At 40.8% G+C, this 27,369-nt stretch overlaps 1 protein-coding gene across 2 annotated transcripts in view; it reads left to right on the top strand.

The window, feature by feature from the left end:
• Nucleotides 1-25,162, top strand: part of CPM (carboxypeptidase M) — a 71,981-nt gene extending 46,819 nt beyond the window's left edge. For both annotated transcript variants that reach the window (XM_043446595.1, XM_043446596.1), the window contains 6 exons: nt 1,196-1,368; nt 3,265-3,449; nt 4,174-4,341; nt 7,257-7,409; nt 18,694-18,842; nt 20,822-25,162. In XM_043446595.1, coding sequence (XP_043302530.1) covers nt 1,196-1,368; nt 3,265-3,449; nt 4,174-4,341; nt 7,257-7,409; nt 18,694-18,842; nt 20,822-21,064 — 1,071 coding nt within the window. In that variant the 3' untranslated portion in view covers nt 21,065-25,162. The remainder of the gene's footprint in view (nt 1-1,195; nt 1,369-3,264; nt 3,450-4,173; nt 4,342-7,256; nt 7,410-18,693; nt 18,843-20,821) is intronic.
• The last annotated feature ends 2,207 nt before the right edge of the window (nt 25,163-27,369 follow it).

The following is a 27,369-nucleotide window of genomic DNA, read 5'->3' as shown; positions in this document are numbered from 1 at the left end:
GAACTAAACAGACATTTCTCCAAAGAAGACATACAGATGGCTAACAAACACATGAAAAGATGCTCAACATCACTCATTATCAGAGAAATGCAAATCAAAACCACAATGAGGTACCATTACACGCCAGTCAGGATGGCTGCTATCCAAAAGTCTACAAGCAATAAATGCTGGAGAGGGTGTGGAGAAAAGGGAACCCTCTTACACTGTTGGTGGGAATGCAAACTAGTACAGCCGCTATGGAAAACAGTGTGGAGATTTCTTAAAAAACTGGAAATAGAACTGCCATATGACCCAGCAATCCCACTACTGGGCATACACACTGAGGAAACCAGATCTGAAAGAGACACGTGCACCCCAGTGTTCATCACAGCACTGTTTATAATAGCCAGGACATGGAAGCAACCTAGATGCCCATCAGCAGATGAATGGATAAGGAAGCTGTGGTACATATACACCATGGAATATTACTCAGCCATTAAAAAGAATTCATTTGAATCAGTTCTAATGAGATGGATGAAACTGGAGCCCATTATACAGAGTGAAGTAAGCCAGAAAGATAAAGAACATTACAGCATACTAACACATATATATGGAATTTAGAAAGATGGTAACGACAACCCTATATGCAAAACAGGAAAAAGAGACACAGAAGTACAGAACAGACTTTTGAACTCTGTGGGAGAAGGTGAGGGTGGGATATTTCAAAGAACAGCATGTATATTATCTATGGTGAAACAGATCACCAGCCCAGGTGGGATGCATGAGACAAGTGCTCGGGCCTGGTGCACTGGGAAGACCCAGAGGAATCGGGTGGAGAGGGAGGTGGGAGGGGGGATCGGGATGGGGAATACATGTAAATCCATGGCTGATTCATGTCAATGTATGACAAAAACCACTACAATATTGTAAAGTAATTAGCCTCCAACTAATAAAAATAAATGAAAAAAAAAAAAAAACCCTGAAATGGAAAAAAAAAAAGTAAATTATTAGATACTTTTTAAAAATTAACTTAAACTCTTAAAAAGATTTTGCAGCATACCATTGATGGATTGCCATGTGCCTGAAGAAACAGTGGTCTGACAACTGGTTTTGGTTTTAAATATCATCTGTAGTGTTTCTTGTTGGGGAATTTGTACCTTGGGGACTGTTTTCCTTGTTTTCCTCAAGTAGCCTCTTCTCTCTTTAACACCTACAGGCTGTAGGGCGGGAACTGCTGCTCCATTTAATTGAATATCTTGTAACCAGAGATGGAAGAGACCCTGAAATCACAAATCTAATCAATAGTACCCGGATACACATCATGCCCTCAATGAACCCAGATGGATTCGAAGCTGTTGTAAAGCCTGACTGTTTTTACAATGAGGGCAGGTAAGAATGGGCCTATCTTTGTAAAACATAAGAACACCACAAAAGGCTCCCATCGGATCGGACACCTTGGCCCTGTCCAGAGGAATTAACGAAACGTCCCATAGCCTGTGTATGTCACTGCCATGCTGGAAACCCTTCGGGGCCACGCATGGCTTTGACTGTGAGACGTGAAACCCTGAATAAGGCTGCTTTACTCCGGTGCCTGCCCACCCTCCACTGCTCCGGCTTTATTGCTTTTTCCACTGTCACCCTGCTGCAGCCGCTTAGATACCTCTTCACCCCTGAAACTACAACTACAGGCTTCCTCTCACCTCTGGTATTCCCACCGCCTTGGGCCCACCCTGGCCTGTTGCAACAGCATCTCCTCAAAGCCTCCCTCCCTAACCTATTGGATATTAGGTCCCCAGTTATACTCATATCACCTGGCCCCTGACCCTCACAGCACAATTTTAATGTCTCATTTCTCCTTTAATGTCTAGCTGAGGGCAGGAGCCCTACCCATAGTGTTCATCACTAAGAAATCCCAGGGCCTGGTATAGAACCTGGCCCCTCGATAAGCAGGTTGATTTATTAAGCCAGCCCAAGAACTAACATAAAGAAGAGTGAGTCTTGTAGTATTTCTGATTTAAAGTTTATTGTATTTTAAATGGCCTCAGGGAGTTTGGAATTTCTCAAATGTCTGATAAACACTGATATTTGTGCAATTAAAATTTTGTTTTTACCAGAGATAAATCACCACTGGATTCCCTTCCACTTTTAAGGGTTGTTTTTTTTTTTTTTTTTAGCATATTTAAACATGGCCAAGTCTTCCCACGTGGCTCAGTGGTAAAGAATCCATCTGCCAAGCCAGAGACACAAGTTTGATCCCTGTGTCAGGAAGATTCCCTGGAGAAGGAATGGCAACCCAGTCCAATATTCTTGCCTGGGAAATCCCATGGATAGAGAAGCCTGGCAGGCTACAGTCCATGGGGTCACAGAGTCCAACAGGACTTAGTGATTAAACAACTATGACAAACATAGCCAATCCACTTTTCAGAAATATATTTGCATAAAATAGCATGTTCCTATTATTTCTGATAACAATTGCTGTGGAACCAACTGCCCCCAAATTGAGGAAACAGCCACCTTTTTATTTACTCTCCACTCTGTAAGTTGGGAATTTGGGCAGAGCAGGGTCCGTCTCTATGCCACGATGACTGGGACCTCAGCGGGGGTCTGTCTGGGACCCTGTGTCTTGAGTTTCAGTTCTGGCTCTCACCTGGGTCCCTCATTCCTTCATGTGGCCCCTTGATGTATCTAGCATTGGGATCTCAGGGTTCCAAATGGGAGTGTCCCGAGAGCAAAAGCCCCGAAACACACATACTTATCCAACCTCTGCTTACATCCGAATCGCTCCTGTCCCACTGGCAAGAACAATCACACAGGAGGGAACAACATAGTGCATGAATACCAAGTGCAATTCGTCGGAGGCTGACAAGGCAACCATCTGCTGCTGCTGCTGCTGCTAAGTCGCTTCAGTCGTGTCCGACTCTATGCGACCCCATAGACGGCAGCCCACCAGGTTCCCCCATCCCTGGGATTCTCCAGGCAAGCACACTGGAGTGGGTTGCCATTTCCTTCTCCAATGCAGGAAAGTGAAAAGTTAAATTGAAGTCGCTCAGTTGTGTCCGACTCTTAGTGACCCCATGGACTGCAGCCCAGCAGGCTCCTCCATCCATAGAATTTTTCAGGCAAGAGTACTGGAGTGGGGAGCCATTGCCTTCTCTGGCAACCATCTACCACCTCTGTATTCATATCTGGAAAAACAGCTGGAGCCCAGAGCAAAGGTCTATACTCTACAGGAATTTGCTCCCTCATATAACAACAGTAAACCCTTAAAACTTCTTTCTTTTAAAGGGATAATAGTAACTTCTATGACCTGAATAGAAATTTCCCTGATGCTTTTGAGTTTAATGAGGTACCAAGGCAGCCTGAGACCGTGGCAGTCATGAAGTGGCTGAATACAGAGACCTTTGTCCTCTCTGCAAACCTCCATGGTGGTGCCCTGGTGGCCAGTTACCCATTTGATAATGGTGTTCCAGGTAAGCACACATGGGCCCTGCTCTTGCATTCTAAATCCAGAGTGAGACTACAAACTTTCCACCTGTAAATGGGGATACACTCTTTCTCTCCCTACTTAATTTTTCTGGCGGGGGTGGAAAAAGCCTCATTCTCTCGACTCTGAGCTATCCTTCCTACAATTTATAAACAGTAGATGGGTAAGGTGTCTGAGCTGACAACGAAAAATGGGATTACTTGACATTCATCAGTGAAATAGTAAAATTGTAATTTAGATTAGCACACAAGAGACAACATGGCTGGAAAAAAAAAAAAAACCTAATCACATAAATAATAATTCCTGACTCCTCTTAAAACTGTGGGATGAGGTATGTACCAAGGAGTTAAAATATTCTAGTGACTTCATTTAATCCCTACAGTACCTAAGGAAAGTTTACTGATCTCCTGTAATCAACAAGAATGACTAAGAAGGTATTTAACTTTTAAGCTGATTGAGGAGGAGTTTGGACATGTATGTGGTTATTTTGTGTGATATCCCTTCTGTTATGTCCATCAAAAACTGGGAAGAAGAGTAGAGAGAAGCATTCATGGAAGTGGGTAGAGGAAAGTGGAAGTGGGTAGAGGAAATTCATGGAAGTGGCTCTAGGAAATTAGAGCCTTTGTGTGGGATTTGATGGTGCAGGGGCTAATATACTGTATACGTCCACTACATCAACTAAAAGGTCCTGGTCTGTCTTCCATGTGCAGCCACTGGAACATTATACTCTCGGAGCTTAACCCCTGATGATGATGTTTTTCAATATCTTGCAAACACCTATGCTTCGCGGAATCCTGACATGAAAAGGAATTCATGTAGAATTAAAACAGGGTTTTCTAATGGAATTATAAATGGATACTCCTGGTATCCACTGAAAGGTGAGTTTCTCTTCATTCTACTCTTCTTCTAGTTGTCTTTACCTAGAGGTGCCAGCTGGCCTTTGTTGACCCCAGCAGCTGCCAGAAGTTCGTCAGGCACAGTGGAGCCCCTTCAGCCGTGTCTCTGTCAGCTAATAGCACAGAGCCAGAAGGGGGACGACCGTTTGAGAGATGCTCAGACATATTCCCTACTGCCAAAGTTTCCTGAGTTCAGACGCTTGTTTAGCATTCACTTTGGAGCTGGGAACTGTGCCAAGAAAGATGAGCAGGACACAGATCTTAAGCCCAAGTTTAACAGAGAAGAGCAACATCTAAGTTAATTGTGATGGCAGTGTCATATGAACAAGAACAGAGATTTAGAAAAGGGACAGTGTACCACAGGGGTGTAAAGCCGAAACACAGCGGGAAGGAGTGAAGGCCTTGGAGAAATGTAATTCTTATGTCTCATCCCGTGGGGGCAGTTGCTACTTGTGTGTTAGTCACCCAGTCGTGTCCAACTCCTTGCGACCCCAAGGACTGTAGCCCACCAGGCTCCTCTGTCCATGGAATTATCCTGGCAAGAATACTGGAGTGAGTTGCCATTTCCTTCTCCAGGGGATCTTCCCGACCCAGGGATCAAACCTGCTTCCCTATGTCTCCTGCAATGGCAGACAGGTTCTTTACCATCTTAGCTCCCGGGAAGTAAAGGGTGCTCCTTACAGCCAGGCAGTTATTGCCACGCAGCGGTAGGGGGCAGTATTGCCAGATCTTCCAGTTTGTGAAGCAAGACGGATGTTTCCCTGAAGTCTCCTGATTTTTTCAAGCCACTTTGCAGACTGAACAGACGAGCCCCCCTCTAGTCTTGCTCCCTTGGAACAGGATAGCCAGGCGAGGGAGGGAGTGAGGAGTTTGCCATGGAGGGAACATGGCAGAGGGAATGTTCTTGTCAGAAGGAAGACTATCAGCAGAAGCCCAAGGGTGTCATAGTCCTAGTCTGGAGACTCAAAGAGAATAGGAGGGACCGGGGATGGAAGGGTGAGAGGGGAGACCGTGGGCGGGGACCAGGTTTCCACCACCTCGGTGAAAAGTGCCCCCTTTCAGGCTGGCCAGCAGATCCAGCCAGCAGCAGGCCGCAGCCTGCATTCCCACACACGGGCCACTTCCTCACTTGTCACCGTAGCCGGGACTTTTATATCTGGGCAGGTTTCTGCCAGCTTTCCAGGGGACATCAATAAGCCTAGACGATGACTGGAAGGCAGCAGGGTCAGCCAGATGCCACAGTAGCCCAGACTTCCCTCCCGTGTCCGAGAGACAGGCTCCCAAGACGGAGCCAGATGTGCGGGAGATGGACTAGGAACCTCGTTTTGCTGTGGTGAGTTGTTCCCGAGTTGCCTTTGTTGGCCGGGCCTGACTGGCCTTATCCAGAGCGGCACTCACTCTCCACAGGAGGCATTCTCTATTCCATGCCTGTTTTGCCATTTAAGTTCTTTCTACCTGAGACAGTCATCCAGTCAAGGGCTTTTGTTCTGTTTCATTTCTCTCTTCCTTTTTTTCTCTTCTATTTCTTGTTGAAAATGAGCTTAGAAATGCAAAACTTGTGAGTAACGGAAAAGGAAGAAAAGAGTAATTCTTCCTGGCTAAAACTGGGACCTACATGCGTGCATGCATGCTAAGACGCTTCGGTCCTGTCCGACTCTTTGCAACCCTATGGACTGCAGGCTCCTCAGTGAGAGTGACAAATAGATTCAAGGGATTAGATCTGATAGACAGAGTGCCTGAAGAACTATGGACAGAGGTTCATGACATTGTACAGGAGGCAGGGATCAAGACCATCCCCAAGAAAAAGAAACGCAAAAAGGCAAAATGGTTGTCTGACAAGGCCTTACAAATAGCTGAGAAAACAGAAGTGAAAGGCAAAGAAGAAAAGGAAAGATATACCCATTTGAATGCAGAGTTCCAAAGAATAGCAAGGAGAGATAAGAAAGCCTTCCTCAGGGATCAGTGCAAAGAAAGAGAGGAAAACAATAGAATGGGAAAGTCTAGAGATCTCTTCAAGAAAATTAGAGATACCAAGGGAACATTTCATGCAAAGATGAGCACAATAAAGGACAGAAATGGTTTGGACCTAACAGAAGAGGTGGCAAGAATACACAGAAGAACTGTACAAAAAAGATCTTCATGACCCAGATAATCACAATGGTGTGATCACTCACGTAGAGCCAGACATCCTGGAATGTGAAGTCAAGTTGGGCCTTAGGAAGCACCACTATGAACAAAGCTAGCGGAGGTGATGGAATTCCAGCTGAGCTATTTCAAATCCTAAAAGATGATGCTGTGAAAGTGCTGCACTCAATATGCCAGCAAATTTGGAAAACTCAGCAGTGGCGACAGGACTGGAAAAGGTCAGTTTTCTTCCAATACCAAGGAAAGGCAATGCCGAAGAATGTTCAAACTACCACACAATTGCACTCATCTCACACGCTAGCATATACTTGTTTTTACAGAATAAATGTATTTATGAAAGGCTTGTAGAAATAGTTTAAAAGAAATTTCACTCTAGTTTCTCCCTGTTTAAAATGTAATTTAGAAAAAAATAAAATGTAATTTAGGGAAGAAATGTAATATGAAGAATCCTTTTCATAGTTGTGATTTTTAAAAAGGACCCTTCCCTTACTCCTCGGTTAATCTGGATGCACAGATGAACATCAGTCAGCTCTGATTCAGTTACCCATATGGGAATATTTAGGATTGCTTGGTCATGTCTGGATACTAAAATGTCAAGCTGTAATTGTACATGCCAATATGTCAAATTCATCTTTTCCTGTTTACATGTACTGTCATTACAACTGTCTAATTCACCTGTCTCCAAGGTATGTGATACTTGACTTCATTCCAACTTCATACTTTTTAAAAAACTTAAATATGTTTGTGTTTAGGTGGAATGCAAGATTACAACTACATCTGGGCCCAGTGTTTTGAAATTACGTTGGAGCTGTCATGCTGTAAATATCCTCGCAAGGAGAAGCTTCCAAGTTTCTGGAAGGATAACAAAGACTCGCTGATTGAATATATAAAACAGGTGCACATAGGTTTGTAAGATTTTCTTATTAAGTCCTATTAACATAAAATATAGCATCTGGCAAAACCTTTGCGTTGAGAAAATGCAAGCCCCTATTTCTGCTTTCTGGGTTCAGCCTCATTTTTAGTACCAAAACTAACGGTTCAGAATTCTCTCTGCATGAGCATCTGTAGCATGTGAAAAATGCAGCACCCATCAGCTCATATAAGAGAAAGCATGGTGTGTGTTACTTTAATATGGGGGTGTAAAATCCAGAGTACTTCTAATTTTACATGTTGAATGACCTGGAAATCTGGCAAAAGATCGATAAAACAGGCTGTCACTCTGTTACATCATCACCCATTTAGAAAGAAGCCAAGTTTGCTTGTCATTTGCCAGACCCAGAGATCGTTGGACATGCCATTTTACATTTTCTTCTAGAACTGGGGTGGTGACCTAGCACCACCTCTCAACTGTGCCAATGAGCAGGTCCTGGGAGTCTTTGCAGCCTGTTTTTTGTTTTGTTTTGTTTTGTTTTTTGATGCCTGTCTGACCTTTATGAGAGATGAGCAGACAGTGTGAGAAGAGCATCATTCTCAGACATGTGCAACAGACTCACCAGGAGAGTTTGTTAAAACATGGCTTGCCAGGCCCATCCTCAGAGTTTCTGATTTAGTGGGTCTGGAATGATTGACATCTTCCCTGGTGATGCAGACACTGCAGGTCCAGGGACTACTCTTTGAAAACCATTGCATGGGAATAGCACATCGCTTGTGGTGATGGTGGAACCTTGGGCAGGGTGTGGAAGGCCCTTCTGCATGGCCCGTGTTATTGTTCTCCATTCAGAACAGTTGGGGGAAGCAAGGCGTCAAGAATTGGAGTAACGGTTATGCTACCATATGAAGCCAAAGTGGAGAATGTGTGTGTTGAAGAAGTTTTCATCATGGACCTATTGCATAATTGCAGAATCCCTGGATTTTCTGCATGCTTCACACCAAAGCTTCCCACCTGCTGCAAAGAGATGGGGTAGTTGAGGGGTACAGGGCTGAGTGCAGGGACAATTAGAAGCTTCCCTTGGCCATACATCCCGAACATGGATATTCCTTCCCCCTTTCATACTTGACCCCCAACTTCTTGCCACCCCAAAACAAAGTACAGCAAGATGATGTATTTTTTAAATATTTATTCTTATTTATTTGGCTGTGCCGGGTCTTAGTTGTGGCATGCAGGATCTTTAGTTTTGGCATGCGAACTCTTATGTGCAGCATGTGGGATCTGGTTTCTGACCAGGGATTGAACCCAGACCCCCTGCATTGGGAGCACAGAATCTTAGCCACTGGACCACCCAGGAAGTTCCCAGAAATATTATTTTTGAATTGGCAGGACTGCATCTAACTGGCTGAGACATCAATGGAGTAGGTTGATGGGGGAATATTACAAAATGTAGTATTACCAGCATCTTAGTGTAACTTTTACCAGCATATTAATAATTTTTATTGAGCTTATTATTGGGTCTTTTTCCTTTTTCATTATGTCACCAGACTCTGTTCTGGTGTTTCTGCTTTTGACTTTCTTCATGAGGCACATTTCTACTTTTGCTGTAGCTTCTACCTATGCCAATCTTTTAGTGTAAACTCTAAAAATTCCGCCTTCAGAAGAATAAAACTGGGAGGGCAACAGAACACAAAATACACTCGATGAACTTCAGACTAGCTGCAAAGGTTAGGGTACTCCTGGGCACTGAGTTAAGGTGGGCTCTGAAATATCATGCTGAAATAATATTGTCAGTGAAGGAGCTTTGTAAACTGTTAAATCACATACAAATTATGGCCTAAGCATTGTTATTAATTTAAAGCATTTACAAGTCCATTTAACTAGATTTTATAAAGAATATTCATGTATCTGTGTGTCCCTATAATCAGATGTGCACAGTTCACTTAAATCACATGTATTAAGGTATATTAACACATCAACACTGCCCCCTTGTGGTTTAAGACAGGGTTGTTTTTTGGGGTTTTTTTCCCTCCCTAATTTAATAATGAAACCCTATTTCAAAATACTGATTACAGCATGGTTACTGTTATCTGATAGAGAGGTTCTCTCCATATTGGTGCCCGATGGGAAGCCAAAGAGTATGTTTGTGGATAATGGAAGCAAACATTTCTTTACCATTATTGCTCTGGTTTAAGAAAATTATTGAGGTTTGTCAAGGTGCATCACATTCATTGGTTCAGGTTCACCACTTGCTATGATGCTAATATCTGAGATTTCCAGGTGGGTCAAAGACTCTGGTGAGTGGTCCTTGTCTGGGAAGGAAAGGCCTCTTGCTCTAATGGAAGGACCTAGTCTAGAGCAGGGGTCCCCAGCCTCTCTAGTGCCTGATGATCTGAGGTGGAGCTGATGCAGTAATGATGGAAATAAAGTGCACAGTAAATGTAATGTGCTTGACTCACACCAAAACCATCTCTCCACCCCTGGTCTGTAGAAAAATTGTCTTCTGTGAAACCAGTCTATGGTGACAGAAGTGTTGAGGACCGTCGGTCTAGAGGGCAGGAGCCTGGGTAAAGCCTAAGCTGTTCTGTTATCTGCCTGTGTGAAACCTTGCAAGTCACTTGCCTTGACTGTTTTTAGTCAACTGATAACTGGGACCAGCAGCATATGCCTTGCCTCACCCCAGCTTATTCAAAGGTTCTGATTGATCATTCTTTCAATTAAATCTCACCTCCAACCTCAGTCTAAACTCAGGCTCTGTTGCTGTGTCGTCAAGCTTAAGAGGGTTGACCAGGCTCGGGCTGAGATGAGGGTAAGGCAGACGTTAAGGCGAGTCTGAATTCTAGGGACCTGGAATGTCCCAAATGGTCCCTCTTTGGGGAGAAGTAAAGATGATCAAGACATGACATTATCTGCTGCTGTCCTCTTCCCCTGAACTCCTTAGAGCAGAGCTGAACCCAGAGGTTAGGGGATGGCCCACAGCACCCAGAAACCTAAGCAGCCTGGGCCCGAGAGAATCTGGTATGTGCTGAGTGCCAGAAGCCTGAGAGACACAGATAACGCATCTGTCATGGGATCCAAAGTCAGTGACATCTGTGCTCATCAGGTGGGGACATGGGAATGAACAGTCCCCCGAAAACCACCAGCTCAGACTGCGCTCTGGCCAGTTCTCGCCCAGAATGTGCTTTTCATCCACGGAGCCTGATACATCCCCAAGAGATATACATTTATTTATCCCCCTCGTTTCCAGGTGTGGCCACAAAATTTAAGTCTCAGATTTCATTCTCCTTTGCCTATTACATGAACATTTTTCAAAATTTTGCATTTTGTTCTCTTGATGTCATGGTGCTATTATCTGCAAATTTTTGGATCTACTGGTCTTTTTTTTTTTTCTGTTTTCAATTTTAACATATAGAAATAAATCATCTCTTTTGGTAAAACACTTATAAGTGAAAAGTTTGGTGGTGCCTGGACAGAATATTGAAAAGACATATAAGATCCAAAGATAGCTTACATTTGGCTGGTGGTATGGGGCTATCCTCTAATAGAAATTCTGCAGTTAAGCATGGTCTGTGTTTGTTCAGTAACAGAGTGATATTCAGATATTCCCAACTTGAACTCTGTCTCTAGGTTTGGGTAAGGGGTATACAGAAATGAATCTTTTTAATCTTTAGAGGACATTGAATGAAAGTCAAACTCGAATATGAAGACTTTAGCAACTGACCTGAATCCAAATTACTGTTCGTTTCCCCGTACTTGAGGATAGGCAGACCATAGGTCCCTGGAAATCTTTCTTCAGTTTCACAGATTATATAGGGGGGCTGTGTGGGTATCTAAGGTCATCCAAATACACTGTTCATAGGCTGTCAAAAAATTCAGATCTGTTCTGTTAAAGCATAACAACCATTTCCAGCCAAGAAGGAAATGCTAACCGTTTTTTTATTTGAAGTATAATTGATTTACAATGTCTTAATTTCTGCTGTATAGCAAAGTGACTCAGTTTTATATATGTATATATAACATATAGTTTTATATATTTTTTATATTCCTTTCTGATTTATCGCCGGATATTGAATATAGTTCCCTGTAGGACCTTGTTGTTTATCCACTCTATACAGCCTGCATCTGCTAATCCCAAACCCCCAGTACATCCCTCTCCCACTCCCCTCCCCCTTGGCAACCACAAGACTGTTCTGTATGTCTGTGGTCTGTATGTATGTACAACATCTTCTTCATCCATTCATCTGCCAAAGGACATTCATGTCTTGACCTTTGTGAACAGTGCTGTTAACATATGGGTACATGTATCTTTTTGAATTATAGTTTTGTCTGGACATATGCCCAGGAGTGGGACTGCTGGATCATGTAGCAATACTGTTTTCAGTTTTTTGAAGCATCTGCATACTGTTTTCTATAGAGACTGCACCAACTTACATTCCTACCAACACCGTAGGCAGGCTTCCTTTTCTCCATAACCTCTCCAGCATTTGTTATTTGTAGACTTTTTAATAATGGCCATTTTAACCAGGGTGAGATGGTATCTAATTGTAGTTTTGATTTGCATTTCTCTAGTAATTAGCAATGTTGAGTATCTTTTTTTTTTTTTTTTTAGAAATGATTTTATTTATTATTTTTTTTTATTATTATTATTTTTTCCAGTGGGTTTTGTCATACATTGATATGAATCAGCCATGGATTTACATGTATTCCCAATCCCGATCCCCCGTCCCACCTCCCTCTCCACCCGATTCCTCTGGGTCTTCCCAGTGCACCAGGCCCGAGCACTTGTCTCATGCATCCCACCTGGGCTGGTGATCTGTTTCACCATAGATAGTATACATGCTGTTCTTTTGAAATATCCCACCCTCACATTCTCCCACAAAGTTCAAAAGTCTGTTCTGTATTTCTGTGTCTCTTTTTCTGTTTTGCATATAGGGTTATTGTTATCACCTTTCTAAATTCCATATATATGTGTTAGTATGCTGTAATGTTCTTTATCTTTCTGGCTTACTTCACTCTGTATAATGGGCTCCAGCTTCATCCATCTCATTAGGACTGGTTCAAATGAATTCTTTTTAATGGCTGAGTAATATTCCATGGTGTATAAGTACCACAGCTTCCTTATCCATTCATCTGCTGATGGGCATCTAGGTTGAGTATCTTTTTTATGCCTGTTGGCCATCTGTATGTCTTCTTTGGAGAATTGTCTAGTTCTGCCCATTTTTTAAATCTTTTTGAGTTGTATGAGCTATTTATATAGGAGGCTTAGTCACTAAGTCATGTCTGACTCTCGCAACCCCATGGACTGTAGCCTGCCAGGCTCCTCTGTCTATGGGATTCTCCAGGCAAGAATACTGGAGTGGGTTGCCATTTCCTTCTCCAGGGTACCTTCCCGACCCAGGAATTGAACCCAGGTCTCCTGCATTGCAGGCAGATTTTTTACCAACTGAGCTACAAGGGAAGCCCCACTGTTTACATATTCTGAAGATTAATCCCTTGTCAGTTGCATCATTTGTAAATGTTTTCTCCCAGTCCATAGGTTGTCTTTTCATTTTGTTTATGATTTCCCTTGCTGTGCAAAAGCTGGTGAGTTTGATTAGGTCCCATGTGTTTTTGTTTTTATTTCTATTGCTTTGGGAAACCTAAGAAAACTGCTATGATTTACATCAGAGAATGTTTTGCCTATGTTCTCTTCTAGGAGTTTTATAGTGTCATGTTTTATATTTAAGTCTTTAAGCCATTTTGAGTTTATTTCTGTGTATGGTGTGTGTTTTAACTTCATTAATTTACATGCAGCTGTCCAGCTTTCCCGACACCACTTACTAAAGAGACTGTGTTTTCTCCATTGTATATTTCTTTTGTCTCCTTTGTCAAAGATTGACCATAGGTTGGTGGGTTTATTTCTGGGCTCTCAATTCTGTTCCATTGATCTATATATCTGTTTTTGTGCCAGTACCATGCTGTTTTGATTACTGTTTGCTGATTTTTTTAAAGTACCATGGAATGTTTTTCTTGGTATCTTCTGCCTTGCATCCTAAATCTTTTTAAACTTTTTCATATTGGAGTATAGCCAACAATGTTGTGATAGTTTCAAACATCCTGAGTCTTATTCTAGCATTATCTTAGATGTTAAATGATGGTGTAAAGTCAATTTCAAAGATAGCTTACTTTTCTATGAGTTTTGGTGTGGTTTTTTTTTTTTTTGGTTTTGAAGAAGATGAAAAATACAAAAGATGCCAACACACATACTGCCGGTACCACAAGCTATCTTGCATAAATGCAAGATTTTCTAAGTGGTAGGAAGACTATAAGCTAGTTCAGAGACCTAAGGAAGGAAGATCTAAGCATAGCTTCTTTCCTCATAAGGAAGATCTAAGCATAGCTTCTTTCCTCATATATTCTTGCTCTTGAGGAACAAAGTTGAATTGAGATCCCAGCATATATATCTATTCAACTTCAAACTTACATAGCTGTGGTCTTTCTATTCCTTTGTATCATCTTTCTTATCCAAATAAGAGAAGGATTAAGAAACAGATTAATATTTGTTGAGCCTCCTCTTGTATTTGATCTTCATGACAATCCTGGAAGGTATATACATATTATGTCCATTTTATAGGTGATGGAATTGAGGCTTGAGAATGTTTAGTGACTAGGGACATAATGGAAATCTCTCTTCAAAAAAAGAATGCCACTGAAATTCAATGAATAAATACAGAGTCAGGTACTAAATTATGACTGATGTTTAACAGTTGAGTACTACTTGAAGACCAAAAGGATACATATGACCCTTGAACAACACATGTATGAACTGCATGAATACACTTATATGCGTGGGGTGGGGTGGGGGACTGGTTTTGTTTTTTCACTAAATATGTACTCTAGTAATACCCAATTCATGGTTGGTGGACTCTGCCAGTGCTGAGAGAGCCAACCATAAAGCTATATGTGGATTTTCAACTGTGTGGAGGGTCAATGTCCCTAACACTTGCATTGTTCAAAGGTCAGCTCTAATAGGAATACGTATAAATGGAACCTATATTTTTTAAACGCAAAAGAGGAAAAAAATCAAAGTGGAGGTTTACATTTGATTACATTGAAAAAAATGAGAAGGAAATATGGAATTTAGTAACTTTTATCATTGTGGCCTCTTCTCATTTATGTCATTAAGATAACATGACTTGTCAACGAAGTAGACAAACTGAGGTGGGAAAATAGGATTTAAAATGAGAGGAGTCTTAAAATATATATGGCCTTTGATTAACTAGATTCTTGAAATTTCAAGGTGTCAAGAATATACCTTGGTCTAATGTATCATTTAAGGCCTAACTGTATTCTTGAAATTTCAAGGTGTCAAGAATACACCTTGGTCTAATGTATCATTTAAGGCCTATGTTTCCTTATTGATTCTCTAACTGATCTGTTCAGTGATGAAAGTGGGGTATTAAAGTCCCCTACTATTACTGTCAATTTCTCCTTTTACGGCTGTTGGTATTTTCCTTATATATTGAGGTGGTCCTATGCTGGGTGCCTATATATTTACAATTGTCATATCGTCTCAGATTGATTCCTTGATCATTGCGTAGTGTCCTTCTTTGTCTCTTAAAACAGTCTATGTCCACCATTCTGCCTTCTGGCTTACTCATCCATTCTTCTGTTACTCCACTGATTCCTTCTAGGATACTTCTTCATTTCAGTGATTTTTATCTCTTTGTTCTCTAGCTCTAGGTTTTTGTTGAACATTTCTTGTATCTTCTCAATCTATGCCTCCATTCTTTTTCTGAGATCTTGGATTATCTTTTCTATCATTACTCCGAATTCTTTTTCAGGTAGATTGCCTATCTCCCCTTCAATTAGTTTTTGTCCTGGCATTTTATCTTGCTCATTCATCTGGGACATAGTTCTCTGCCATTTTGTCTGACTTTCTGTGATTGCAGCTTCCATTCAACAGGCTGCAGGGTTGTAGTTCTTCCTACTTCTGCTGTTGGCCTCCTGGTAGATGAGGCTGTTTAAGAGGCTTGTACAGGTTTCCGGGTGTGAGGGACTGATTTTTGCCCATTGGTGGGTGGAGATGGGTTTTGTCCCTCTGGTGGGCAGGGCTGTGTCAGGGGGTGTGGTTAGTGGGCAGCTGTGTGCTCAAGAAGACATTAAACGGTCTGTCTCCTGATGGGTGAGGCTTTTGATTATTTGGCCTGAGGCTTCCCAGCATTGGCGCCTACAGGCTTTTGGGTGGGGACAAGTCTTGGTGAGAAAATGGCAGCCTTCCAGAGGGCTCGTGCCAATGAAAACTCCCCAGAACTACCACTGCCAGTGTCCCTGTCCCTGCAGTGAGCCACAGTCATCACCCCCACCTCCACGGTAGACCCTCCAATACTAGCAGGTAAGTCTGGCCCAGTCGATTATGAGGTCTTGGCTTTTTTCCTGGGTCCTGGTGCATATGAGACCCTGTGCGTGCCCACCAATAATGGAATTTTTGTTTCCCCCAGTTTTGTGGAATTCCTGCTATCAAACCCCACTGGCCTTGAAAGCCTAGATTCTCTAGTGATGACTCCTCCCCATTGCCCAACTCCCAGGCTGGGGTGCCTGATATGGAGCTCAGAACTTTCAATCCTATAGAACTTCTGTGGTATAATTATTTTCCAGCCTATGGGTCACCCACCCAACATGTATGGGATTTGGTTTTATCGCGATTATACCTCCCACCTACTGTCTCGTCGTGGCTTCTTCTTTTTCTTTGAAGGTAGGGTATCTCTTTTGGTAGATTCCAGTTTTTTTTTTTTTTTTTGTCAGTGGTGTTTCCATAAGAGGTGAGCTCTTGTCCTTCTACTCCATCATCTTGTCTCCTCTCTAATCACAGTGAATTTAAATGTGCAGTTCTAAAGGTCAGAAGTTCAATACCAGTCTCACTGGGCTAAAGTCCAGGTGTCAGCAGGACTGGTTCCTTCCAGAGACTCTTGAAACATAGCGTTGAAAATGAGAGGGCATGCGTCCATGAGACCCACAAAGCTACAGCAGACTGAGAAACGGTTCTTAAAGGAGTCACACGGACTTACCCGGCCACCCCCAGGACCTGGTGCTAAGGCAGCTGATGGAAGAGTGCCCAGTCTTTCTGTGAAAGCAGCCTATTTGCCTGTCTGAAAGCTTCAGCCTGAGGGGCAGTCATTTCACTCAACACATATCTAGGGGTCAGCTGAAATACTCTCCAAAGACGGAGGCTGCCTTCTTTGCCCTGTCCCTTCACCTCCCTCCAGGATCCCAGTGTCTCCTGCAAAGGAGTTTGTACGCTTGTTTGGTGCACTGTTTTCTAGAGTGGCCACCCAGCGGCCACCCCTTCATTTCCTGGTTCTGTTTGACCAGCAGGACTTGTGTGCATGGATCCCACAGGACTGTAACAAACAGAAAAGGAGTTCTTAACCAGCTATACCCAGGACACAGCGGAGAGGCAGCAGTTAAAGAAAAAAAGTCTTTTGGTGAAAGAGGACTGTTAGTGTATCTTCATAGTCGTGGCCTAAGGAGCAGGCTTCTAATTAAATATACACCTAGTGGCTGATTACAATCATCTCTAGATGTCACTGGGCACCATCTTCACTCCCAACTTGTGCCCTACCCCTGGTCACCAATGTCTTCAAGAAAGGAGCTTGTATACCCATCTAGCCCCTTGGCTTTTGCGGCTACTACCCAGAGAACACTTTCTTTGATAGCCTGATTCTCACAAGTTCAAAGAGATGATATCAAACAAAGAAATGGTTCTTAACTGGCTGTCACCCCAGGGCTCAGTGCAAAGGCAACAGACAGAAACACTCATCTCCCAGTCTTCCCCTGAAAGAGATATATTTGTATACCTTCAAAGCTGCTGTCTGAGGGTTTGACTTCCAGGACACCTGAACCTTTGTGCAAAATATTCCCCTTTGAGGCACTAACAGGTCTTGGCACACTCTCAACTACTGGAGTCATTAAGACTAAAGTAAGCAGCTTGGGTAATCACAAAGATTTGAGACAAAACCCAGAGCTGGGGCAGGGTTGAATAGTAAGTTCATCTCTTACATGAAGCCACTCCGTCAAGACTGGGAGCGATGGTTGTTTTACCTAATGCATATAAACCAACACAGGGTCAGCACAGAACTACGTTCCAAATCAAAGAGCAAGATAAAACCCCAGAAAAGAGCTTAATGAAATAGAGGTGAGTGATGTACATGATAAAGAGTTCAAAATAGTGGTCATAAAGATGCTGAGTTCAGCAGAACTGTGCATGAACAAAATAATTTCAACAGAAAGAAAATATAAGAAAGTACCAAATAGAAGTCATGGAGCTGAAAAATACAGTAGAGGGGTTCAATAACACACCAGATGAGATAGGAGAAAGGTATGTAAATCCAAAGACTGGATGAATTCCATTGTCCTATCAGAGCAGCAAAAATAAAATGAAAAAGAGTGAAGACGGCTTAAAGAACTTATGGGACAACATCAAGCAGACCAACATTTACATTATAGGGGTCCCATTATAGGGGTCTCCAATATATGGAGAAAGAGAAAACTTACTTGAAGGGAAAAAAGGCTGAAAAGTTCCCTAACCTGGAACTTCCTAGAAGGAAGGAGACATCCAGATCAAGGAAGCCTGGAGAATTCCAAATAAGATAAACCAAAAGAGACCCACATCAAGACATATTGTAATTAATATGTCAAAAGTTAAAGACAAATAAGAGATATCACCTTACCCCTGTTAGAACGGCTGTTGTCAAAAGACAAGAAGTAACAAGTGTTGGCAAGGATGTGGAGGGGAGAGAACCCTTCTGCACTATTGATTGGAATGTAAGTTGGTGCAGCACTAGGGAAACAGTATGGATCTTCTAAGAAAAACTAGAAATAGAACTACTATATGATCCAGTAATTCTACTTAAGGGTATTTATCCAAAAGAAATGGAAGCAACTTAATCAGATGGATAAGTAGATACAGAAAATGTGATATGTTTAAGTAAGTCCTGGGGGGGCAGTGTACAGCGTGGTAAATATAGTTAATACTGTATTGTATATACTTGAAATTTGATAAGAAAAGTTATCATTACAGGAAAAAAGTGTAACTATGTTAACTGAGCATATTTTGGTGGATATTTCACAGTACATACATATATTTAGCCATGTGGTATACCTGAAGCTAATATATTTTTATTATATCTCAATTTTTTTAAGTTTACCATCACTTCTCAAATACTCTATTAACTCAAGATAGCTAATAAATATTGGACTTATTTTTCTTAAACAATTATAAGAATTTTTTTCTTATGCCATAAAATGTGGTATTAACACTTAATTCTTTTTTTGTCTTGCAGGTGTAAAGGGCCGAGTTTTTGATCAGAATGAGACTCCATTATCCAATGTAACTGTAGAAGTCCAAGACAGAAAACATATCTGCCCCTACAGAACCAACAAATTTGGAGAGTATTACCTCCTCCTCTTGCCTGGATCCTATGTAATAGAGGTAAGTATACAATGCTAGTTACTGTTATTAAAATACTATAGAACTCAATACTTACTCACCTAGAAAGAATCTAAAATAAGTCTGGAATGTGTAAAAGGAGATACATCAGGACAGAATAAAAAGTCAATGTCAGATCTGCATCTGTCAGAGGGAGTGGGTAACGTGGCAATAGTAAAAACAAACTCAAAATCATGTTTTTTCCCCAACTGGAAATTTTTAAAATAGAAGCCAAATCACATTTCTCGTGATAAAAAACAGAACAAACCCTATAACAACCACCAACATAGTCAAAGTTCTTCCAAGGTTCATGAAATACCAATTTAACACCTATTCCATGAACCATAATTTCTTCTATTAAAAAACTGGTTGGGACACAAATTCCTTAGAATTCATTACAGTTAAAATTTGATCCACAAAGTTTACCAGTATATTAAGTGACACATATTTTTGCAGCCTTCTCATAAGCAGATGATGGTGAGTTTTCAATCAATGCAAGTAAAATTCCAGATTTTAATTCTATTTAGATGAATGTTTCTAAGGCTTTTCTTCTGTAAGGAGCCATGGCTTAGTTTGAGGCCAAGTGGGTTTATGCAAATGAACTAAATGAATAAGTAGCTGATTTAGTAGGCCAGATTGTGCCTCTTCCTTTTTAATGTGGCTTTATCTAGAATGTCAAGTTATATCTAGTTTATTTAGTAGGTCTAATGACAGCCATAGCAGACATGCCATACAGAGCCATTCCTGAGAAGGTAGTCACTTATTCTGTAGTAAAAACCGGCTTTGTAGGTACTTTGTCTTTAGGACATAAAAAAAGGCATGATTTTCAGTTCGTAAAACTGTAGGATTAAAAACTCCTGCTCCATAGGTGATCCCCAAAGTGCCCAGCACACTTGGAGTGAGGTGCTCATCCTTTTCTTGAGTGTCTCTCCTCCTACTGAGGAGATAACAGAGCTGGAAAGACCCAACTCACTATGAATCTTTGCCTAAAAATGGCCCCCTTTCCCCTGTTATTTACTGTGACATTTTCGTTATATGAGAAAAAGGGTTTTTCTTGCGGTGAATCTAAATTGTTTTTGTGTGGTCCCATAAATAAGCCACATCTTGGATATGTATGTGTACGTATAACAGATTCACTTTGCTGTACATCTGAAACTAAAAACTTGTAAATCAACTATAATAAAATTTAAAGTTAGGAATCGTTGATTTCCAATTAGACTAATGCAGCACAAATCAGCTTTAGTTACTAACTCTAGGACAAAAGGGGAAGGTAAGACTGTGGAAGCTGAAATGAATAACTAAATACATGCTAGTTAGTGGTCATATAAATGTTATTCCCCATTCTTTTCTCCCTCTACCATATATAATGAAAGCATTTCGCAGTAAATAACAGCCCATAGTTTAGCACTTGTTGCTATTTTCCTGATCATTTCCTCCACCAAAAAGATAAATCTAGCTGAAGATTCAGATTCATGGACAAAACCGGGTAAAATCAAAGCTTTTTAAGGAAGCAGTAACATTTTATATATATATATATACACACACACACACACACAAATATATAAAATCAGTTGCAGGAAAATGGAATAAATTGAGAAAAGTTTTCTGACTTATAAATAATCTTGATTCCGAATCAGATTGGGACAAAGAGAAACAGTCAACTCTTTTACCTTTGCAATCCATGATAAATGATGGGGACAGAAATCAGTCTGTTGCTTTCGAATTCTGACATCTCCAGATAAAGGAACTGTCTTTATTTCACTTTGTAATTCTGGGCAACGGCATTAACAACAGTACTCCGTATCATTAGGATAGCTCATTCAGCGAGCAGGACTGAGGCTGTCTCTAGCCCGGGTAGACCTGGCAGGTTGTTACCTGTGTTTCATAAAGGCTGCATTTTAGTGGTGGGTATCAGAGTTTTCCATGCTGGCTTCACCAAACATCTGAAATCACTCAGATAACTGTTTCTTGTTTCCTCTTAGGTTACAGTCCCTGGACATGACCCACATCTCACAGAGGTGACTATTCCCCCCAAATCCCACAACTTCAGTGCTCTCAAAAAGGATATTTTACTTCCATTCAGAGGGCAATCGGATCATATCTCAGAATCAAATCCTTTATGTCCCAGGATTCCTCTTTACAGGGAACTGGAAGGCCACTCAGCTGCAACAAAACCCAGTCTGTTCTTATTTTTAGTGACTCTTTTTCACATATTGTTTAAATAAAGCAAAATGTGAAACTCAACCCCCATCACCACCTGGAATCAGGGATTAATCATCCAGGTTACTGCAACTCTTAACTCCCTCTGTGGGACCTTGATTGGATAAACTCCATGATGCTTCCCTAAGAAGAGAAATCTTTGTTTGCAAATCCTGCAAGAGCAATGTATGATGATAATGAAAGGAATGATTGTCTTAACGTGGACAATACCTGCCCATCAAGTACTGCTCACTTACATTTAATCTTGAAGTGGTCTTAGAAATTTATAAGAAGTTAAACTTGAGAAGCTAAAGTTCCTGCAAGGGAAAAAAATAAAGAACTAATTTTGTGTACAGACAGCCATTTGAATATAAGCAATGAAGATGAATATTTATTGATTACCTATTACATACATGGGTCGGGAAGATCCCCTGGAGGAGGAAATGGCAATCCACTCCAGTATTCTTGCCTGAAAAATCCCATGGACAGAGGAGCTTGGCGGGGCTACAGTCCAAAGGGTCGCAGAGTCGGACACAACTGAGTGAGCATGTAGCATATTATTAATACATGCAAGACCTTGCCATGTGTGCCCTGTGTGAAAAGATAGTGCCATATATAATTTTCAGTATAGGGAGAAATGATATAGGACTGGGAATATTAAGTTCTGCCAATGTTCTAAGAAATGTAAGAGAAAATAGGCAACCCTGTCCCAGAAGCCCAAGAAAATACAGATCTGATGGGATGACAAATTTGTCTACAGAGCCCCCAAAATAATAGGTTAAGTAAGGGTCGCTGCCTTTCTGAAACCAGATGCCACAGACCTCGGTTATGCTGATGACCCCCAAAGGCCGGACTTCAGACTCAGGTCTGACTGCCCACTGGACACATCTACCTGGATGTGACCCGTAGATACCTCAAACTCATCATGTTGAAAAATTGTACATACTTTTCTCCCCAGAGCTGCTTTTCCTCCTGCATTCTCTCAGTTACTGACAGCACCAAACTAAAAACTTGGAAGTCACCCTTAATACCTCCTCTTGCTCCTTCATCCCCTCTATTCAGTCAGTCACTGACTTTCATTTACAATAACAAACAACAAATAAAGATTGTTATCAAATAACAATATGAAAGGAATCTGAGAGGATTCAAATTATTACTATTCAAATTCAAATATGAAATCATTCCTTTCATATGTTATCAAATAACAAAGATTTCAGATAACAAGATTGTTATTTGTGTTGATTGATGCTACATTCTCTTCATGGCTACTAACACCACCAGGTTGAGGCCATCATAACCCACCTGCACCACGGCAACAGCTTTCCTGGTCTCTTGCTCCCAGCCTTCTCCTCTTCAAATGCCACCTCCATGTAGCTCTAGGGAAAGGGGTCTCTTTCAAACAATCAGCAATCACCTATGAGTAGTAGTTCCTACACACATAAATGCCGTGTGTGTTCCCTGTGTCTGCCAGTGCCATTCTGACCCACTGCATTTTCTTTCCCACTCCACCTTTAAAACTCAGTTAAGGCTGTCTATTGGGTGCAGAGTTTCTGTTTAAGGTAAGGAAGTTCTGAAAATAGTGATGATGGTTGTACAACGTTGTAAAGTATTTAATACCATTGAATTGTATACTCAAACTGGTTAAAATGGTAGGTTTTATGTATAAGGACAACAACTATTATATATTAAAATAATGCTTCATAAGGTGCTTTGTGATAAAGTACAAAGTGAAGGTTTCAAGGCAGACATGCTATGTAAATTACATCTTTCTTACTTGATGTGAAACTACAACAGAAATAAAGACTAGTCTCTTAAGAGTAAACAAGTAAAACTTAAAAGATCGATGATTCCCTTTAAAAAAAAGGAAACCTCAGTTCAGGTTTCAATTCCCTTGGGAAACCTTTGCTGACCATTGTCCCATTTCACGCAATTTCACTGCACCCCACAGACCCATCGGTTGATCTGAGGGCCCTGCCTCTTTGCTCCCCAAATTACACACATTACTTCTGTTACGGGACTTACCACACTGTATTATGATCTCCTACTTCCATGGCGGATTTTATCCGGTAGAGTGTGAGGTCTTTGAGACCAAGGTCTACTTGTTTGGAAAATTTATTTATTCTCAAATCCTAGCACACGGCAAGAACTGAATAAATGAACTAAGTGATCCAGCAAACTGCTATTCTTAAAACATTCTATGTACGAATTAGGTTAAGGGGGTCGGGTGGTTATCAAACAGAAAAATATAGCAACTGTGGCAAGCAGATTTCTGAGTGCTGTGTATTCCTCATGGAAAGTGAGTTGCTTTAGTTCTTATTTTAAATGGAAAGTTCTATACGATCTGGAAACAAAAACTATACCGGACTTGGCACACGCTTGAGACCTACAAATGAAAGGGAGATACATGGGCATTTAGGAGCTGTTTCTGTGCCAGGCTGATTCCACATGTACAAAATCATACATGTTAAAGTAAAATTTGTAGACTTCTTTTAAATCTGGTAATAACCTGAATATTTTTATTTTTATTTAAATAAGCAATAATTTGTTATATGCTTGAAAGTATATATTAATATTGCAGAAAATTATTTTGGTTTATTACATACATTGAATCTATCAAGTTGTAAACAATTATCAAGCAGGCATTTAAGCATTCTAACTTTTCTAAGAGGGCAATTTTTGAAGGGACATGAACCAAGATCTGATTTGGTTCTTAAGCCTTAATGTAACTTTCTCTAAAGGAAATAATGTTTGCAAAATAAGAAATTTTATCAAAACCATTTAGAAAATTTCCAAATATAAACCAAACCTGAATTTAGTTCAAAGCAGGTTTGAGGTACTTATTTTGTAGCAACAGCTCTGTCTGTGCTTGAAAGTGAAATTTGCTGCAAGGATTTAGTATAGCAGAATCCCAGCTACATGTTCCACTCATCAAGTGACCTGTTCAAAAGGAGAAACAAACCATGGAATTCTGACTACAAACCAGATCCCCACATTCCCCTGCATAACACCTTTTCTACTGTTCCCCACCCTCTTAGGCTGGTGGTTATGCTCCTCAGAATCTCTAAGTTCAGGTATAACTCCTTTTAAAGAGAAACCAATACGGCAAAGATTTTCAAGATAGGAGAAAAGATAGCACATGTAAAAAAAAATAAAAATGGTAATTAGAAGGCAGGAGCCCCAAGATCCAGCCCACCCAATGTTCAGCTTCCTTACCTGTAAAATGTTCCGTTTCTTTGCTTGACTGTGATTCTATGATGACCAGCCACAGTGGTGTCAGATGCCACACTCTGGTGCCACTACTGGGTATTGCCCAGGTGGAAGAAGGATAGTTAACACTCGAGAGGCATAAATATTTTAAAGGCTGTATAACTTATCAAAGACCAATAAACAGAATTGGCCTGAAAGCTGAAACACTGGCTAGCTAGAATGACCATTTATAATATTTAAGAAAATGTTCATGAAGTTAGCTTTTTCTCATGTACCTCCTTATTATAATAAATATTAACATGAATGGATTTAAATGGTGGGGAGTGTTTTAGAAAAAAGTCTCTACAGATTAAGTGTCAGTGTTGATTTTAGTGCTTAATTTATCAAGACTTGAGCTATTGGTCGCGCAGTCCTAGGGAATATAGAAAAATGAACATAGCTTATTGTCTCACTGTAACAGGGAAAGTTGCTTATTGAGAAATTTGGTTCTTATTCTACACAGTCATAATACAGTTGATGCCTATTTTATGACTGATTTAGACTGGGTGGAAGGGGAGAAAATTATGGTTCAAGAGAAAAAAGTTCACAGCACCTAAAGTAGAAATTTGGGGAGACAGTCTAACTTCATTACAGACTTTTACATTATATCATTGATAAGCAGATATTGTACTGTATTGATCATAAATTGTTTTATCATACTTTTGCATATGAACTACTCCATAGCCTTTTATAGATGTTGCATAAGATGATTTTACAAGTTTTCTCAGTGACTTTCTTTTGTACTATAATTAAGAAATTAAAACATACAAATTGTCTAAGACTATAAAGTCTTGTTGGGTAGGGGCCATGACTACCTCTGAATTCAGTAAAAATCAGAATATTTCTGATTCTCAATAAAGAATTAATATTCCTATAAACAATGAGTGCCACTTCTTTCCATTACGTTACTTTGAAAACACATACTTACACCAGTGTACAAAGTCCACAGACCAGAAAGAACTGATTGTCATCAAATAAAGCCTGGGAAAGACCAAATCTAATGACCTTTTATGAGGCAATAATATTGCAATAACTCTTCAAAGCCTAGATAGCCCTTCCAGAAAAGCTTATATGACATATACTCATCCAAATTAGTTTGTGCATGGGGCGGATAATAGATGAAAGGTATGCCTACTGACACAAAAAATCAAATACACAAAAAAAATCAGACAAAAAAACATACCACATACACAAAAAATCTTTGGAAAATTCCCAGTGCACACTAATGTAGTAAAGGGTCTGAGAAATCATGCAGGAAAAAAGTGGATTCCTCCAACAGACTCAGCCATGGAAACTTTTCTTGAATAATTTAGGCTAGTACCATCTCTTAGAACTGACTTATCAGATTTCCAAACACATTTTGGGAAATGCTAATATAGGGAAGGGCCTTTTGTCCTAAATAATGTCTTATTGAGTTCAAAGTGCTTTTGAAACACAGAAAAAGAATTTGCCTCTTCTAGGAACTGGAAAACTAATAGCCCTAACCCTCATTCCTTCATTGATGCAACCTCTTAACATTGAATTTCTAGTCATACGGCAGAGAAGTGGGACGTAAGTGTCTATATGCCCCCTGGAACATGCTAAACAAATAATAGTTTAAATGAGACAAGACTGAGGAGGAACTAATTTATAGGTACCAATTTTTAAAAAGTGACAAGTGTCTCAATTTAAAAATAAATTGGGGACAGTTTTTCTATTTTCAAAAGGAAAGGAAAAGCAAAGACCTTCCCTGGTGGCTCAGCTGGTAAAGCGGCTGCCTGCAACACTGGAGACCTGGGTTTGATCCCTGGGTTGGGAAGATCCTCTGGAGAAGTAAATGGCAACCCACTCCAGTTCTCTTGCTTGGAAAATTCCATGGATGGACGGGCCTGGTAGGCTAAAGTCCATGAGGTCGCAAAGAGTCGGACATGACTGAGTGACTTCATTATATAGAAATGCCCTTAGCAGGAGTTTCCTGGTATATCTTACCTAGACTTTGATACTTTAAAAAAATTCTGGCTGCATCACAACCAGGGTGAGATCATAGTTACCCAACCAGGGATTGAACCCACACCCCCTGCAGTGAAAGTGTAGAGTCTTAAACACCAGACCCCCAGAAGTCCCTAGATTTTGATACTTAAAATTTGCAGCTCCTAATAGCATTCATTACTCTTATTACACCTTCCAAAGCAAAATAAAATTTTTAAATAAACTAAGTTTTAAAATAATAGACATAGAGGAAAAAAGTGTAAAAGAAGGTAAACTCTAAAAAGGATTAGCCCCGGGGGCTTCTCTGGAGGCTGAGTGGTGGAGTCTGCCTGCCAATGCAGGGCTCGATGCCTGATTCGGGAAGATCCCACATGCTGTGGAGCAACCAAGGCTGTGTGCCACAACTATTAAGCCTGGGCTCTAGAGCCCAGGAGCCGAAACTACTGAAGCCCACACACCCTAGAGCCTGTGCTCCACAAGAGAAGCCACCGCCGTGAGGAGCAGCGTCAGCACTGCAGCTAGAGAGTGATGCCCACGCACCGCAGCTACAGAAAGTCTGAGGACAGCAGCGAAGATCCAGCACAGCCAAAGATAAATAAATTAAATGTACTAGTCCACATTTTGGGATGGTAGTATGTTTTCGTTTTTCCTACTTATTTTTGAAATTTTCCACTTACTACTTTTGTAATGAAAGAAGTGTTAAGTCACTCAGTTGTGTTTGACTCTTTTGCAATCCCATGGACTGTTGCCCACCAGGCTCCTCTGTCCATGGAATTCTCCAGGCAAGAATACTGGAGAGGATAGCCATTCCCTTCTCCAGGGGATCTTCCCCATCCAGGGATCGAACCCAGGTCTCCCACACTGCAGGCAGATTCTTTACTGTCTGAGCCACCAGGGGAAAGAAATACGACTGATTTAAAGAATGGAACCTCAAATTTCAGAACACCAGCTTATGCAATTGCTACACATTCTTACATATTCACAGAGATTTCCAGAGCTTATACGAAAATAATAGTTGATTTAACTTAGGTTAAATTTTTTCCTAACTGATCAAGGCAAGGACATGTTCTTCAACATGAAAGCATAGTATTATTACACACAGGGTTTATCTCATGAA

The sequence above is a fragment of the Cervus canadensis genome, chromosome 25 (assembly GCF_019320065.1).
Source record: "Cervus canadensis isolate Bull #8, Minnesota chromosome 25, ASM1932006v1, whole genome shotgun sequence".
Classification (NCBI taxonomy): domain Eukaryota; kingdom Metazoa; phylum Chordata; class Mammalia; order Artiodactyla; family Cervidae; genus Cervus; species Cervus canadensis.
This window is presented reverse-complemented; position numbering and strand designations above follow the sequence as displayed.